Source organism: Protopterus annectens, chromosome 8.part0 (assembly GCF_019279795.1).
Source record: "Protopterus annectens isolate FY-2018-M chromosome 8.part0, PAN1.0, whole genome shotgun sequence".
Classification (NCBI taxonomy): domain Eukaryota; kingdom Metazoa; phylum Chordata; order Ceratodontiformes; family Protopteridae; genus Protopterus; species Protopterus annectens.
Window position 1 is genome coordinate 385,598,881 of NC_056741.1, and position 19,364 is coordinate 385,618,244.

A 19,364-nucleotide genomic window follows, 5' to 3' on the forward strand; every position below is an offset into this window, starting at 1 on the left:
ATCTGCTTAAGCAGGATCTGAGATGAGTGGATCCTAGGTGACTTCTCGGATCTAGACTTTGGATCTGAAGCAGTTGGATCCAATGTTTTGCTTCCCTGAGAGGAGGCTCGGTGGTTGGAGCTGATGTCAAAGCTGTAGTTGACTCCGATCATCTCTTACATGAGCCTTTGGAGTGCGGATCTCCCTTTTTATCTGACTTTTTGGGGGTTTGAGCACTAGAGACTGGTGAAGCAGGTTTAGAGGGCAGTAAACCTACCTCTCAGTATCAGCTTGCTCTTTCGATCAATAAGCGCACGAGAATTAAATCCCTTGCAAATATCATAGCTGACATTCTAAATGTGGAGGTCGAAAATAATATATGCATTTGGAGTGCACATCTGAATTTGGGATCTTGTGGCCGCAGGCCACACATTTTTTAAAACCTGACAGTTTCTCGTATATGTTGGAAAGATTATTATTCTATATTTAGATGCATATTTTTTAAGGAAAGAAAGGAGATGGAAAGGGAAAATATCAACAATGGTAATTAGAAAGTACTTAAAGTATGGAAAAAGGGGACAGAAAACTAACAATGGTACAAAAAAGCACGGCTCTCCAGCCTGATTACTTGCAGGTGAAACAGCGGAAAATTCAAAAGATCACACAGATTAACAAGTTTCAGAAAATGTTATGTCAACACTGATGTTTGTGTGCTTATGTGTGTACAGTGACTGAAGCACCTAACTGTCTCATCAGTGAAAAACTTGCGTTTTGTACTCTGTTCCTTGTATATCTGAAACAAACTGGAAGAGTTCCATAATGCAGGCCTAACCCTTGCAGTGCTTCACTAATTACATTCTCAATTTCTGACATTATCACTATTACCAAGATGTTCTGTGCCCTATCATTCAACCAAAGAACAAGACAGTTACTCAGCCGCAGTCCTCTCCAGCCTCATCAGCTTTGCTTGCAGCTGCCTTAGCAGAACTGATGTAAAGGCCACAGTGAGGTCTGGGTTGAACACATCTATCGGTATACCTGTTAGGCTCTCCTGAATCTCTATCAAAACACTGGATTAAGTTTGACTGCTCCTTCTCTGTGCTATACATCTAAAAAGTACTTGTTCAGAAGCCTTTGTTTGCCCTCCTAACCACTTATGTTAATTATATTTAAGCTTGCACCTCTGTTGTCCTTATGCTAGCCTCTTTGTACTGTCCTTCCTCCATCTCCCCACTCCATTTCACCTCTTCTATTCCTTGTTTTTTTGCTCTAATCACTAGTGTTTATTTTGTATGTAGCTACAATGGCCTTCTCCTCTTTTTGTCTCTTACTAAAACTTATACCCACAGCTTTGTATACTGAAAACCTTATTCATCCCTACAGTCTGCTTACCTCTCCATCTGCAGGCAGTGCCCTAACTTCTCTCCATCTCCCTCCCCAGCTCATAATAATCCAGTCCCCTAAAATCCTACACCACTGTATTTATCCTTCCATTCTTACACTTCTTCACTCTTAACCACACGGTGACATGAACATTGCTGGCTAATGGTACCTTCACCTGGACCCCTGATCCCCTTCATCTTAATTACGACCACATCCAGAATTCTACCCTTTTGGGTACAGTCCTGCACTGGATGGCTAAGCTCTGTCATAGTCTAATATGTTGAACAACTCCTTTTCTACCTCTGACCACCAGCTTAGAACCTCCCAGTTGGTTCCTAGCAAATTCCGATCCTCTAGGAGTATAACCTTCTTTCTCCTCCCTTTTAACCCATACTCTTTTATTCTTCCCTTTACTCCCTTGTCTTCCTCCCTTGGCATATTTGAGACCTGATACACTATAAATCTACTAGAACTGCACTACTTCATTACATGGCCCTTAATTTGTACTCATGTTTATCTCAAAACATAATGTAGTACTTAAAGCATCCAGTAGAAATATGCACCAAAAGTTCAAAATAGACTAGGTTTAAAGGTTAAATCTTGGTTTCTGAAAACTCTTATCCAGCCTACCCTCACGTGACATCACTAAAATAGACAATGTTCACACAGAAACCCAACATTGGCTTGTAAGCAGCTCTGACAGGATGAAAAAAGCTGCTTTTAAAGACTGCAAATGCATAAGGAAATTGCCTGCAAGGTCACCAAGTATGAAATGCTGCTGCACAACAATCAACAAACGAAACAACCAGTAAAGTTCAGATAGCAGATAGGTAATCATCCTATGCATCTTCATGAGTATTTATTTTTATACAGCGAGGCTTCAGCTTTTTACACAGTTCATTTTAGATCAGTGTAATCATTCTCTCAGAAACTCTAAGAAAAATGTTTGAAATTTTGAACTTTTTTTGGACCAGATAGACTCTACTACTTTCAGGAAGATGGGATCCGAGTAACAGTCTCAGGAACTTGCAGAGCAGGATGACATTAATAAGGCAGCCACTGAGAATGGTGAATGACAGAGGACACAGCAGTGTGCCACATTTTCTCTGGGTCTAAACATCCTAGGCACTTATTCTGGCATTTGGTTGAAAAAATCTTTTACATGACTAGCGAAAAACCTAGAGGAAAGGTTCTTGCTGCTAAGACTGTGCAGCTAAATTTGACGTCCTTAGTTTAAAACAAGGTTATTTATTACATAATTCCAAAACTGTTCAGAAACAAACAATTGAAAACATACTTAGACAGAACAGTAGGGAACTTCAAATAAGTATCTTGGAAACTTTAATACTTATTATGGAACAACACTCAGTTAAGGGTGACAAAAAGAAAGAAGAATTAAAATGCAGTCAGTGCAGGAAAGACATCTTCAAAAGAAGAAGCAAAAATGATCACCGAAGTGGGACTGCCCAGAGCTTTAGCACACTCAATGAAAATGGTGGTAGGTATTTAGCCAGATGTGTTTTAGACAGGACAGTGTCTATGATATGAATGGATGAATGAGGTAACAAAGACAAAAAAGGCAATAGTGTATGACACAAAGGAATTTTAAAAAGACAAACAGTACACTTTTCAAGCAGTAACTGCTTTTCTTCTGACTCCAGAATCATAAGATTGTGCTAGGTATGTTGTGACTAGTCTAAAGACAATTAACTGAAAAGTAGAAATTCTGAATTGCAAAGCAAGGTGATATGGGAAATAAGACTTCAGAATTTGACTACACCAAGAACCAGAGTAAAAGGCTAGTAATTTCCCGAAGTGCAGTTTTTCTCAAATTTAAGTTAGAGAGTTTTGGGACATATTTTGAACTTGGAAAGCATCACAGCCTTAAACGGAGGAATACATCAAATGAAATAAAATTATTTATTTTGTAGGTTCTTTATCCATTTCTGTCATGATGAACATCCAGCCTCTGCCAAGTGGACTCAAGCACATTTATTCCTGAGAGGTGGTCTCCCAGATCTTCTGTGGCAAGAGCCATCCAGAAGGGTCATAATCCTGGCTGCCATGGAGCTTGCATTCTCAATGGCATCTTGGCAACTGAGCACATTGCTTTTGTATGCCGCAACTTCTCTCTCCCTTAATGCTGACATGGACATACTGTGGATATAAAATGTTTACACACCCCTGTTAAAATGCCAGGTTTTTGTGATATAAAAAAATTAGATCACAATAAATCATTTCAAAACTTTTCTCACCTTTAATGTGACCTATAACCTGTACAATTCAATTGAAAAACAAACAAATCTCTTAGGGGAAAAAATATAAAAAACGTACAATACGCTGGTTGCATAAGTGTGCACACCCTTAAACTAATACTCTGTTGGGTGTGCACACCCTTAAGCTAATACGTTGTTGAAGCACTTTTTGATTTAATTACAACATTCAGTCTTCTTGGGTACACACCTTCCATCAGTTAGAGAGACTGATTAACCCCAAATAAAGTTCAACTGTCCTAGTAGGATTTTCCTGACATTTACTCAGTTGCCTGCTACAGCAAAGGCCATGATTCACAGACAGCTTACAAAGCATCAATGGGATCTCATTGTTGAAAGGTATCCGTCAGGAGAAGGGTACAAAAAAAAATTCCACATCATTGAATATACCATGGAACACGGAGAAGACAGTCATCAAAAAATGGAGAAAATATGGGACAACAGTGACGTTGCAAAGAACTGGACGTCCCTCCAAAATTAATGAAAAGACAAGATGAAAACTGGTCAGGGAGGCTGCCAAGAGACCTACAGCAACACCGAAGTAGCTGCAGGAATTTCTGGCAAGTACTGGTTTTGAACTACGTGACAACAACCTCCCATATTCTCCATATGTCTGTACTATGGGGAAGGGTTGCAAGACAGAAGCCTTTTCTTACACAGAAAAACATCCAGGCCTGGCTAAAATTTGCAAAACAATACATAAAGTCTCCCAAAAGCATGTGGGAAAATGTGTTATGGTCTGATGAGACCAAGGTTGAACTTTTTGGCCACAATTCCAAAAGGTATGTTTGGCGCAAAAACAACACTTCACATCACTAAAAGAACACCATCCCCATGGTGCAGCATGGTGGTGGCAGTATTATGTTTTGGGGATGCTATTCTTCAGCTGGAAGTTTGGCTTTAGTCAAGGTGGGAGGAATTATGAACAGTTCCAAATACCACTCACTTTTGGCCCAAAACCTTCAGGCGTCTGCTAGAAAGCTGAAGATGAAGAGGTATTTCACCTTTCAACACAACAATGACCCCAAGCACACATCCAAATCAACAAAAGAATGGCTTCACTAAAAGAAAATTAAAGTTTTAGAATGGCCCAGCCAGAGCCTATACCCAAATCTAATCTGTGGGGTGACCTGAAGTAGGCTGTGCACAAGAGATGCCCTCGCAATCTGACAGATTTGGAGCACTTTTGCAAGGAAGAGTGGGCAAATATTACCAAGTCAAGATGTGCCATGCTGATAGACTCCTACCTAAGAAGGCTGAATGCTGTAATTAAATCAAAAGGTGCTTCATGAAAGTATTAGTTTAAGGGTGTGCTCACACAAAAAAGTATTAGTTTAAGGGTGTGCACACTTATGCAACCAGTGTATTGTACGTTTTTATTTTTTCTATTTTTTCCCCTAACAGATTTGTTTTTCAATTGAATTGTACAGGTTATAGGTCACATTAAAGGTGGGAAAAGTTTTGAAATGATTTATTGTGGTCTCATTTTTTTATATCACAAAAACCTGACATTTTAACAGCGGTGTGTAAACTTTTTATATCTGCTGTACGGATCAACTACATGCCATAAACTACATGTGCTTGCTCCTTCTCACAATACACACACACACACACACACACACACACACACACACACACACACACACACACACACACACACACAGGCAAAAGCTACCATCACCAGCCTTGACAGCCCACATACATGCTATCCAGCTGCCCTCCTGTAAAGACTTGCCACCATCCTCCAGTATAATTTCTGTCCTCCTTATAGCTGCAGGCATGGCCAACCAGAGACACAGACCCTTCCCTCCCAGGACAGGTATGTCCATCCCCTGCCTGCTCCATCAAGTGCCCAAGACACTAATCAAACCTGGGTTGCCTAAAGCACAGTCAATGGTTTATCCCTGTATGCCACTGTTGAAAAAAGAAAGTATGAATGATGCATAGATAAAGACCTCACCTCTGGGCAAGTGCTCTGTCTTGCAGAAAAGGTGTGAGCTCCAAACTCTTTGACAGAATAGGAGAAGGTTGGAATGTTAATATGACTAGCAAGTCTGTGGAGTAATGGACTTAAAGTGGACAATACGATGCACCAGTCCGAGATCTCTCATAAGAAGGCAGCTTATCTTTCAAGGAATATCTCAGCAGTGGCAAACCAACCAGCCACACTCTTCTGAGTGTCAGGTTGTGTAGCACAACTTACCCACTTGTTAATCCTTATCTCACCAATGTGAAATGGTTGCTCGGTTTTTCACTGGCAGAAGTACCTCTATCAGATCTGCTTTTCCACCTCTGCTGTGGTCACAGCTGAGGTCCGTTATACTTCTTGGACAATGTCTGCCATTCACAATTAAAAGAAGCTCTTAACTATGATCTCATACATGCACTCTATAACTTGCAGGTTGAAAAATTGGGTCCGTGCCCCTTAGGTCTGGTTCAGACTGGCCCTGAATGTACTGGATGCTGGACCTAACTATTTATCAGATGACAGCATCATCACTGAAGACTGGGAGTCTTTCCAACAGTCTTGAAATAAGCCCATTTCACCTCAGTCCTCAAGAAACTATCACCAATATTTTCTGCACTATCAAAAGGTTACTGAAGAAACTGTCTATGTGCATACTAAGTCCCCTCACACAGCTTATGGATCCTTATCAGTCTGATTTTCATTCTCTCTGAAGTACTGATACTGTTTTTATCGGAGAAGCTAATGATTTCCTCATAGCCAGAAACCAGCACTAGTACTTTGTTTTGGTCTTGCTAAATCTCTCACTATCATTTAACACACTTACCATGGTATTCTGATTTAGCAGATGCAGACTTATTATGCTACGCCTTCTCAAGCCCTTGAGTGATTTATTTCCCCATCTACCTCTAGCCACACTAGAAGGGACAGATTTTCACATAATCTCCCTCTGCCTCTTTCCCCTAGGGAAGCTAGACTTAAACTACTATAAGTGCAGAAAAGAAACAAGAATTGATCTTACCCCCCCCCCCCCCCCACACACACACACACTTTTTTTTTAAATGTCAAGCTACTCACTGGTACTCCTTGCTAGCATTACAATGTACCTGTTCTTTGCAGATAACACTGGCTCTTTGTCAGTTTTAAAGTTAACCAGCAGTTTAAGAGATGAACTCGACCAAAAACCAAACCTCTTAAATCGACCTTCCCACATCAGAGCTCAGTAAACCAAGCACCAAAACCATAAATAATAGGTTTGTTATCTTTTATTGCAAATCCATATAAAATCCACAAAGTACGTCAAGTGCTTGCTTTCGTCCCTTCACACAAGTAATGGGACTTCATCAGAACAACCATTTTACCAAGTGCACTTCCTTTCATACTTTCCACATTAATTCATTAATTAACAATTAAAGTGCCCAGTCATTAATTTAATATGGCTTATTGACATGACTTTGTGGGACATATAACACAGTTTTAAAAAAAGTTTTTTCATGTCAGTAAGCCATGTGTGTGGGTGGTTCCCCATGTGGGAAGGTCGATTTAAGAGGTTTGGTTTGGACTGTCAGTTTTATCATCTTCAAAATCCTAGCATTAGTATACTTGTTATTACATAACTTGGGTGCATCTTGCCTGAAGCAGCTTGTAGCACCATATTGCCACCTAGGGCTGAATGCTCAGTTTCCAAGGAGCTTCCGATGATTGTGTAAGTACTCCTTGAAACTTCTGGCTTTCATTCCTTTGCCTATTAGGCCACACATCCCTACAGAATTTACTGCCTCTGCGTAGATGGAAAGCTGACTGTGGAATTCCTTCAACATATTTTTGAAGACTTTTCTTTTCAACTGGCATAAAATGGCAATGGGGCAATCCAATATAAGGTTTTATTTTAAAATGTGTAGACTGCACTTATTTCTATCAACTCTTAACATGCACTTTACATACTTTAATATTTACTTTTATGGCAGAACTGTTGTTCATTATTTTCTTAACTGTTGTGCTTTATTATTATTATTTTATGTCTCACTTTTATTTTGCTTATTTGTTTTATATCATTTTATGAATTTGTATGGTGTTCATTGTCAAAAATGCTTTGTTTTAAAGCATCAAAATAAAAAAAAAATTAGTGGGAACCATACAGAAAAGAAAACACATTAAATGCAATGAATGCTTACCCTGAAGGACAGCACAGAGGCACCTCTCTGCTAGAAGAGATGCAACCTCCCATGATTTCTTTAGACAAAGCCTGCAGAAGACAGAAAAAGGCTGAATTTATGCAAGTTTTACTTTTAAAAATATGAAAATATGTCAACAAACACAATTAGACAGCCTTAGCATGGCATATATCACAGTGCAACACAAAATACAAAAACGAATCAGCCTAGACAAGGTCTTAGAATTGTAGTGTAGACAGAGTTAGAAATAAAAACCATAAACTCAACAGGGTCTACATAAAAGAAATAAAAGTTACTAGGGAGTACTACTCTAGGCTAGTTCTCCTTAACATTCAAAGAAATGAATGCTGCAAAACAAATGAAACAAAAAATAAGTTATGTACTCACCATAACGTTTTGTGTTTGTTGTCCATCTCGCCCTTCATTCTTACATGTGGTTTGGAGCTGATCCTCGGCTCCGACTCAGCTGATTACAGAAGCTGAAAGTCTCTAAGTTGGCTCATGGCAAGGTAGGTTATCCCATCATGCAATGGTATCAATCCAAAGATCTTGTTTGCTGCTGACTATAATAGAAAATAGTTATACTGTACCCTAAGGTAAAGGAGAAACAATAGTGAAAGGTCTCCAACATAAAGGAAAGAGCAAACATTTTCTTACCAGGTCCTCTAGGATTATATGGATGGAGGTAGGTGGGTGGGTTCGTAAGAATGAAGGGTGAGATGAACAACAAACATAGAATGTTATGGTGAGTACATAGCTTCTTTATGTTATGATGCCCTATCTCGCCTTCATTCTTACATGTGGGGCAGTGTCCCTAGCACTTTTTTTCTCGGGTGGCTCATGGAAATACACTCTTGAGCACTATGGAACCAAAGGAGGCTCTGTCCCTGGAGGCCAAATCAACTTTGTAATGAGTGATAAACGTATGTGAGCTCATCCAAGCCACGGCTGCACAAATACTGTCCACTGAAATTCTGGCTTGAAAGGTAGTGGATGTTGCTACTGACCTGGTTGAGTGACCTCTAACTTTGAAGGGGAGTTTGTTGTTATTGGAGGAGTATATAAAAGTTATGCAACTGGAAAGCCAATTAGATAATGTGATTTTAGAGACTGGCATACCCTTTCTTGCCCCCGAAAATGATATGAATAACTGATCTGACTTCCTGAATTCTTTATTTCTGTGGAGATAGAAACTAATTTGTCTATGCACATCAAGTTGGTGAAGTCTTTCCCAGTCTGTCTTTCCCAGGTAACACCCCCCCCCCCCCTGTCTGGGAAGCATCCGTGGTCACAGTAGCAACAGCTTGATGTGGAACAAATGGTCTCCCAATGGTTTACTTGTTGGATTGACTCCACCAACAAAGATCCTTCTTGCAAGTTTCTGTTATTATGATTAGGTGAGATAGAGGAAGTTCCTGAAGTGACCACTGGGAGAATAGTAACCACTGTAGAATTCTCATATGAATCCTGGCTAAGGGAAGGAGGGTTATGGTTGAGGCCATTGTTCCTGGTAGTTTGAGCACTATCTTTGCCTTGACCTTTTGTTTGGGAAGAAGCAGCAATATCGGTTGTTTGAGATTTGCAATTCTGTCGGCAGGAAGGTGCGCAATCATCAAAATGGTGTCCATTTCTGCACCTATAAAGGTAATATGCTGACAGGGCAACAAGGCAGATTTTTGTAAGTTTATTGTAATGCCTAGCTGAGCACAAATTTGTAGGGTCATGTCTCTGGCCTGTTGAAGTAGATGCTTGGTGCTGGCAGTTAGGAGCCAGTTGTCCAGGTATGGAAACACTGGGAATCCAAGACGTCTCAAGTGAGTCATTATTACTGCCATGCACTTGGTGAACACTCTGGAGGCTGTAGTGAGACCAAAGGACAGAGCACAAAACTGATAGTGATAGGCTCCCAGCCGGAATTCCTCAATGCTCTGTCCATTTTTATGTGGTAGTACACATCTTGGAGGTCTATCGAGCACATCCAATTGTCTTTCCCTAAAAGGGACGTATTGACTGCAGTGTCACCATTTGGAACTTGGACTTCTTGACTGATTCATTTAGTTTGCTGAAATCCAATATGGGCCTCCAGTCCCCTGTTCTTTTTGGTACTAAAAAGAATCTCGAGTAAGTTCCGAATCCTATTTGGTCTGCGGGGACGGTTTGGATGACTCTTTTGTTTAGCAACGTTTGGATTTCTATGTCTGCCTGATCCCTGAGACTGGGTGGAACATCTGGTATTTTTCAGGTTTGAGGAGGAGGGTAGGAGAAGGGTATGGAGTATCCTCTGGATATTATGTTTTGTACCCACTTGTCTTTTGTGATGTTGTGCCAGGTTTCTGGGTACAAAGATAAATGTCCCACAACTGGCTCCAGAGTAGCACAGTCAGGCCTCCATTCAGGAGCGCTGATAGGGATGTCCGCAAAAGGAATCATGGTCGCCCTGGTTTTGCGGGCCCCCTCTGCCTCTAGGACAGCGCCTACCGTCATTTCCTCCCCCTCTGCCCCTGCAGAAGGAATCACCTCGTGCGTCTGGGAAAAATCTCTGGGATTTCTTGAACCACATCTTACCCCCTTTCTGCCCTTTAGGTTAGGGTCTTGAAGGGACGGAAAAATGTACTCCAACAGCAGATGGAGTTTTCCCTTCCTGCATGCATCTGGTGAGTGTGTCCTTAACTAACTTTTGGTCCAAAAAGTGAGGAACTGTCAAAAGGGGCATTAGTGAAGGTAGACTTAAAGGGTTCCACAAAGTTACACAAGCGCATCCAGGAGTGTCTCCTCAGGGAAACTCCTGAACTTACTGGCCTACTTGCTCCATCTGCTGCATATGATATCAGGCTCATGGAGGAATTCACTATGGAGTTTAAGGTGGATAACCGAGTTGTAACCTTTTCTGGTACCCCCACAGTTGAAGTACATTGTACAGTATCTCAGAGTTCCTTCAGATCATCTCTCTGAAGCCTTGTAAAATAGGTAAGATAATTCAGTGATCTAAGGGTAAAAGCCGCTGAAGAAAAAACATGCTTCCCATATCTGTCCATTGTTTGAGACTCTTTGTTCGACAGATGAGCAAGTCTCTGCAAGCTCCTTCTTGGTGGCTGCTGCCACCACCATAGCATCTACTGGCACACCTTTTGTCAAGAAATCTTTTTCCTTGTGGGCTGACAAAAACTTGGCTTCATTGTGTTAGGTGATTCCCATGCCTTTAGAGTGACCAAGTCCATGAGCTCGTCAAAAGGCAGAGACACCCAGAGGCTGAAGGTTGAGATCCGAAAGCCTTCAGGTACACCAACTCCTCATCACAAGGGGTGATGGTAGTCCAGCCATCTCTCTGTTTTAGGATCTCAAGGATATCTGCAAAGGAAATATCATCAGAGGATGACCATGGGGACCGTTCTGACTCCTCAAGGTCAGTGTCAGAGAAGACAGACTCATCAGGGGAGTCTACATGTTTCCTCTTGCATGTTTTCTTCCGAGAAGGCTTCTCAGAAGGGTATTCTGGGGAGGTCTCGGAAGAATGGGGACCACCCAGATGGTGTTCCTGAGGCTGCGGATCTCTGCTGTCCTGTGGATAGGGTGGTGCCGAGACAGAAGCTGGTGCTTTTGGGGGAAGAACATCAGCATCATTGTGTAGAGCTGTAGATTTGGCCAGCATGCTCCTCATCACCTCGAAGGCAGACTCTCCCAATACGGAGGACACCACCAGTTCCGAAGAAGCAGAGGTAGCCCCCGGTTCCAGGGAGATCGGCTCTGAAGCCGATGTAGGAGCTGAGCTCAGTCGAGCCGACGCACCGAGAGGCAGACTCGGAACCAAAGAGGCTTGGATCTGAGAATCTCCCATGGGACCGATTGGTGAACTCTGGCTCCTAGACACTATGGACGGCACCGACAGTATCAGAGCAGATATCGGTTCTGGTAAGGCCTCATGGGGTGCCGGAGCTGAAGGTTCTACTGCAAGCGGTACTAGATATTCTGGCTCCAATAGATCGGAATGGCTCAGAAGAGGAACAGTAGTGGATGACAAAGATTTGGGTGGCTCCGAGGCCAGTTGGGCAGGAGCTGAGAGCACATTTGCCAGCCCGGGCGCCTTCAGGAGTCTGCACACTACCCTCTCCACAGCTTCATCCAATAGGCTCCTACAGGACTTGGATGAAAGTGTTGGACAGCGATATCTTTGAAAAACAGGTGATCTCAGAGTAGGGGAGACCGGTGGAATATCTGTTGACTGGCTTCGAGCTAAAGAATCCTTTTTCCGCTCCGAAGTTCTTGGGGCTGATATAGGCATGTCAATTGTAATAACCTCATTCGGCTCCGAAGGCAGTGAAGCCGATGAGGTGGGAGTCTTGGCAGTTTTTATATTTTCTCAGGTGGTCCAGATTTCTCAGAGGACACTGGAGATGGCCTTTTAATAGTCTTTTCTTTACAGCTAGAGGGAGACTTTGTAGATTGTGAGGAAAAAGAACTACCTAAATCTTCCTCAAAGGATGGTTTCAGGAGACCTTTCAAAATCAATTTGTTTTTCCTTTCCTGAAGGACTCTTGAGCTAAGAGAGTGATAAAGTACAAGTCTCTTGTAAGTGAATGGCCCCCAAACAGTAGACACATACACTATACCCATCCGTTATGGACATTTTTTGAGTACACTTTTGACATTTTTTAAAACCCGAAGGTTTATGATCCTTCTTTTTGGACTCCTTAGACATAATTGTCACACTGTAGCAAAGGCAGAGAAGCTCTATAAGGTACAAAAGGGATTAGTTAGGTCCTCTTACTAAAACGGAGCCTAACTACTGGAAAGGGAGAAAATAACACACCACACTAAATAGAAAATGCCAATGAGAGGACTAGGTCCTCCAGCTTAAATGGCCCTAGCCCTGCCAAGAACAGGAAGGGAACACACCACGCTATAAAAGCAAAGGCAAGATTAATACAGAACTCGGTCCTCTAACTTAAATGGGCCTAGCCCTTGGAAACAGTTAACTAAGTTACCTAAGCCTACAAGAAACAAACACACAGGTGGAAAGCTAATGTCAAACAAACGGACTAAAATATAGTAAGTCATGTAAAGTAAATACATGCCATCAAACTAGTAAAGAGCCAAGAAAGGGGCGCAACAAGAAGAAACAGCAAATTCTAAATATAAATAATCTAACTACTACTATGGGATATCAACAAAACAGGCCTGCGGAAAAACATCAGCCAAACAGCTGACAAACCAGTGACAACTATTAAACAATACCCAAAATTAACTATTATCTAAATAACAGTATTCTAACCATATTCGAAATAGCAGTATTATAACTATATTATAACTAAGAACGAGAAGCTAAATATATGAAAATACAGAAGAAAAAGTTTAACTTAGCTACGGCCAAGAAGAGCACTTCTGAACTCGTAAAGCAGCAAATGAGATCTGGGGATTGATACCACTGCATGATGGGATACCTACCTTGCCATGAGCCAACTTTAAGAGACTTCGAGCTTCTGTTATCGGCCGAGTCAGAGCAGAGGATCAGCTCCAAACCCACATGTAAGAATGAAGGTGAGAGAGGGCAACATAACTTGTAATCTTTGCACATGAGATGAAAGGTGATTCTAAATGCTGATCGTACATACCATAAACACTTTATGCAAATCTTAAAATGAATACAAACTTGATGCAAAACGCTGACACAAACCAGTATAGACAACATAGGAAGCTTGGGAAACTTACTAAATGCATACTAAAGCTAAGCATATGAACTGGGGTTTCGCATATGATTATTTACCCAATAAAAAAGGTGATGTGGAGAGTGAAGTCCTCCATTCACTTTTAATTAACATTTTTTGTATTTTATGCATATGCCTATTCCATGCATGAATATACCATTTTATAGACAGTTCAGGCTTGGCCCCTGTTCAATAACCTTCACAAACACCAAATGAGGACCTGCCAGCCCAGTGTCTCACAAAGACAGTTTCACCCTGCAACTCGGGTAACCTAGGTTCACTTAAACAGCGTGCGGTCTTGTCCAACTAGGTGAGGGGGAGGCTTGAATGGCTGTTGGCTAGCTCTCCTCTCTTGGTGGATAGGCAAAAGTCTTTGCTCTACCTCAGAGTGAAGATTAGGGTATAGGCATGCAGCAGGTAGACAGTACAGGCAAAGACAAAGCTTGCTTGTGTGCTCATGTGAGTGAAAACATCTGCTCACTTCCAGTAATAATACCACTAGTGGAATGGACTTAAAAAAGAAGAGGAGGGTGCTAAAATAAGATTGAGGATTAAAAAAAAAGAATGCACTGAGGACTGAAAAATTAAAGAATGCCAACACTCAAAAAAGCAAACAGAAAAGTATGGAAGGAACAAGCCATGGGAGAAAAATGAAAGGACAGAGAGAATGGAGGATATGGAGGGAGGACAGAAGTACATGATAGATGGGGGGTTAGCAGGTGAAAAATGACTTGATCACATTAGTCTGCCTGAGTAAGTATGAGTTAAATCATACCATGTAAATGGCACAATAGCAATGTCCCATTACTACATATGCAGAGAGTAGTAGGACACTGAACACTGGAACACAGCCTTCCACGTCCGGTTTTCGCGCTAACAGCTCGAGCGAAAACATGGAAGTAACAGCTTCGCAAATTAAAGAATGTGTTGGTACTAGCATTTCTGCCCCGAAGTTTGCATCTTTTGCCTCAGCAGTGAATGGAGATACATCTGCATCGAGTGCAGATAAGAAACAGAAGAATGAAGAGCAAAGGAACGCTAGTAACACAGGTAAGACTCCTATAGACAGTACACAAGCTAACGCTAAAGATATTAGCGTTTTTTAGAAAATCCGAAAGTGGGAGAGTTTACCTTGAAAACAGCTCTCCCATTCAGAGCTCAGGTCAAAAGCAACCCATCTATGGGGAAAATAACAAGGGAACACCAAATGGACAGAACTGTGCACCTTTCGAAGAAAAGGAGGATGTAAAAAATCTTATTGTGAACATTTCCTCTTTTATTTTAACTAATGAACAGAGCAATTTGCTTAATAAGGGTTTATCCTTTATTCCTGCCAGAAAGGCAGACATAACAGAAATGATCACAGATCTGAAATTACTTGGTAGAAATTTAACTTTAAAATGTATATTTCCAAATAATAATGACGTGAATATCAATGTATACAAGAAACCTAGTACCTATATACCCCCTATTCCTCCAGGTATACAAAGATTCGTAGATATTTGTGAGCATGCTTTTAAAGAAGTATATACCACTGATTTGAATGGTTGCACTTTTTATAATCTTACTGCAGAAGAATATAGGGCTCTAAATGAATTACAGAACTTGAACTCCCTTGTTATAAAGCAAGCTGACAAAGGTGGTAAAATTGTTTTAATGGACAAAGATCTATACATTAGCCAGATGAATGCATTGTTATTAGATAATTGCATTTATCAAGCATTAACAAAAGCAGCTGTAACTGCTATCATTGATAAAGTGTCTTTTAGTATTTGATTTATTGATTACGGGATTAATTGACGAACCTTTGTTTAATTACTTTTTAGTACAGAAACCTTTAATTCCTAGAATATATGGTTTACCCAAAATCCATAAACACATTACTGCCCCTCCTATGCGTCCAATCGTATAAGGAGCAGGTTGGTGTACTGAGCCTTTATCGATTTATGTAGAAGGTATTTTACATGAGTTTTTAAGTGGTTGTCACACCATTCTTAGAGATACGAATATGTTTTTACAGCGATTATATGACAGGATGGAAACTGTTAATGATGATAAAGTATTTGTGTTTCTTACTATGGATATTGAATCTCTTTTTACGAGTATTCCGAATGTATGGGGAATCGATAAAGTAAGAGAGTTCCTTAACATAGATAGGAAGCTCACTACAAATAAGATTTTGTTGGTCTGTGCTTTATTAGAGATTATACTTGAAAATAATGTTACCTTCCAAGACGAATTTTTTCTACAGATAAATGGCGTAGCAATGGGCACTTCATGTGCAAACAGCTACACCAATTTATCATTAGTACGATGGGAAGAACAATATATTTTATCGGTCTTGAATCCTTATTATGAGTATATCCTTTGGTATGTACGTTTCGTGGATGACGTTTTTGTTTTGTGGAAAGGGCATGGCTCTAATATTAGTAATTTTGTAGATTATTTACACAGCACTACAGATTTTTTGAAATTTACCTTTACATTTTCTGACACATCCATTGATTTCTTGGATGTGAGTGTTACTAAAACTGATTTGAAACGGTTGAAAATGAGACGTTATGTACCTACCATAACGTTCCATGTTAGTTGTCTTCTTCTCACCTTCTTTCTTGCTGGACGGGTTCGGAGCCGATGCTCGGCTCCGACTCAGCCAATACTAAAGCTCGAGAGCTATTTTTACCGGCTCGAGGCTCCCCTATATCCCACAATGCTAGGCGGTAAATACCCAGATCTCGTTTGATAGCTAAAAGTATAGCAGTGCTGGTCTCCTAGAGACAGAGAAAAAATGAAATCCACCTCTATAGAAACTACCTGTACAACTATCAATCAGGGGCAATAGAGGTGGTTGATGCGGTGGAAGATAAAAGATCCCAAGGATCCTCTCGGTCTGTCCAGGCTAAGGGGATGGAGGGTGGGACGCAAGAAAGAAGGTGAGAAGAAGACAACTAACATGGAACGTTATGGTAGGTACATAACTTCTCAATGTTAAGTTGTCAATCTCGCCTTCATTCTTGCTGGATGGGACCGCGTCCCTAGCACCCTTATCCTGGGTGGCTCATCAGAACAGACTCTTGAGGACGGTGGAACCAAAGTTAGCCCGGTTTCTGGAGGCCATATCCAATTTATAATGTGAGATAAAGGTATGAGGAGAAGCCCATGTAGCTGCTTGACAGATGGAATCTATGGGCAGTCTGTCTTGAAAGGCTACTGACGTAACTAACGCCCTGGTTGAATGAGCTCTAGGTCATGATGGTAGCATTTGGTGTCTGAGTTCATAAATGAAGGAAATTACAGAGGCCAGCCATCTCGAAAGGGACACTTTGGAAACTGGAAGGCCCATCTTCCCTTCTGCATAAGATAGGAATAGCTGGTTAGACTTCCTAAACTGTTTAGTCCTATCCAAATAATAATGAAGCTGGCGATGAACATCTAGGAAATGTAATTTTTGTTCTGCCCTGATGGAATAATTAGGGAAGAAAACTGGAAGGTCGATTGTCTGATTCAGATTTGCCTCAGAAGAAACCTTGGGTAAAAAGGAAGGGTTGGTCCGAAGGGACACCCTGTCTTTGTGGAAAACTAAGTATGGAGGACGACTGCAAAGAGCATAAAGTTCAGATACCAGTCTAGCTGATGTTATGGCTACTAGAAAAAAGGGTTTTCCATGAAAGCAATTTCAGAGAGCAGGAAGTGGCCGGTTCAAAGGGGGGGAGAATCAAGGAGGCTAGAACCAAATTTAAGTCCCACTGAGGTGGGGGGTCTCTAATTGGGGGCTTGAGAAAAAAGATACCTTTTAGAAAGGCTTTGCAAAGTTTATGGGACATGATGCTGGAGTCTGAAAAGCCTACATGGAAATTAGATATAGCCGCCAATTGTATAGTAGACTAAGAAGAACCTGAGTGAAAAAGTTCTGCCAGGAAGTCTAGTATAGACTGGATAGGTGCAGTGAAAGGGTCTATGTTATTAGTTGCTGCCCAGAAGGAAAAACGTTTCCACTTGCTATTGTCCTTAAATCCTTCTTGTAGAAGACTTGTGGGAGGCTATAAGGATGTTACGGAGTGAATGGGAAATTAAAGGAAGCCTGGCTAGGGTAGGAAGCGGAGTAACCAAGCTGTGAGGTTGAGAGATAGGAGGGAGTGGTGCAGCTGACCCAATTGATGGGTCAAAAGATCTGGCTCTGGATCCAGATGCCGAGGCTGCTCCAACAGAAACCGGTGAAGGAACGAAAACCATATCTGACAAGGCCAGTAAGGGGCAATGAGGATCATGTCGACTCTCAATGCGGTAGCTTTCTAAATTACTTGAGAGATCAGTGGAAAGGGGGGAAAGGCATACAGAAGTCCCCGGGGCCAATCATGGACTAGAGCGCCCCTGGCGGTTTGACCTGGTAGGGAAAAGAGGGTGAAGAAATCGTGACACTTGCTGTTTTGGGGAGTAGTAAAAAGATCGCAGTAAGGTCGGCCCCATCTCTGAAAATGTCTTCCAGCACTGACTGTTTGAGAGACCACTCATGTGGCATGAGTATGGCCCTGCTCAACTTGTCCGCTATCACGTTGGACTTCCCGGGGATGTGCGTTGCTATCAGAAACCGCTGAGATGAGATCGCCCACTGCCAAAGTCTGAGTGCCTCTCGACATAAGGGATAAGACTTGGTTCCGCCCTGTTTGTTGATGTACCATACTACAGACATATTGTCTGTCTGAATTGCAATAGTCCCAGTGGGAAGAGAGTGCTGAAGGGCTTACAACGCTAAAAGTACTGCTCTCATCTCCAGGACATTTATGTGCAAATGGCTTTCGAAAGGTTGCCATGTGCCCTGGACCGTCCTGCCCTGACAATACCCTCCCCACCCGATCAGGGAGGCGTCCGTTGTCACCGTGGCAACCGGGGGGGGGGACGAAGGATCTGCCCTGAAGAACTTGAGGGGAGGTCATCCACCAAGACAGATGCTTCTTGCATGATTGGGTCAGCAGAATACTGAGAGACATTGGGAGCTGTTGGAAGGACCACTGAGAAAACAGCATCCACTGGAGGATCCGCATGTGAAAGCGGGCTAGGGGAAGAAGTGTAATGGCAGCTGCCATGAGACCTAAAACTTTCAAGACAAACCTGGCTTTGATCCTGTCGCACTGAAGAAGAATGTGAACACGTTTGCGGATATATGATACTCTTTGCTCTGTTAGCTTCGTGGAAAGATGAATTGTGTCTAAGGTGGCGCCTATAAAGGTAATAGACTGACAATGCAGATTTTTCGAAATTTATGGAAATGCCTAGAGCTTGACAAGTATGAATGGTGTAGTCTCTGGATATGAGAAGTTGACGCCTGGTGGTAGCGGTAAGGAGCCAGTCGTCTAACTATGGAAACACCTGGAATCCTTGTTGTCTCAGATGTGCCGTGACCACTGCCATGCATTTGTTGAACACTCAGGGGGCTGTAGTGAGACCAAAGGGCAGGGCTCTGAACTGATAGTGACTGGCTCCCAGCCGGAAGCGGAGGAACCTTCTGGAGCATCTGTGCATCTTGATATGATAGTATGCATCCTGAAGGTCTATTGAGCACATCCAATTGTCCTGACCCAATAAGGGTAGAATGGACTGAAGTGTGACCATCCGGAATTTTGTTTTGTTTACAGACTTGTTTAGTCTGCTGAGATCCAATATCGGTCTCCAGTCCCCTGTCTTTTTTGGAACCAAAAAGAATTTGGAGTAGATTCCGGATCTTTGCTGGTCTGCCGGGACTGGCTGGATAGCTCTTTTTGACAGCAGCTTTGATATTTCTAGCACTGCTTGTTCCCTTAGACCGGGTGGAACGTCTGGAAGGGGCCCTTTTGGTTGAGATGGGATGTGGACAAAGGGGATTTTGTAACCCTCGGATATAATTGACTGT

At 41.9% G+C, this 19,364-nt stretch overlaps 1 protein-coding gene across 1 annotated transcript in view; it reads right to left on the reverse strand.

The window, feature by feature from the left end:
• The window catches only part of MTMR11 (myotubularin related protein 11), a 1,184,472-nt gene that overhangs the window by 150,614 nt on the left and 1,014,494 nt on the right, over positions 1 to 19,364 (reverse strand). Inside the window, exon 12 of the mRNA XM_044079897.1 lies at positions 7,776 to 7,846. Coding sequence (XP_043935832.1) covers positions 7,776 to 7,846 — 71 coding nt within the window. The remainder of the gene's footprint in view (positions 1 to 7,775; positions 7,847 to 19,364) is intronic.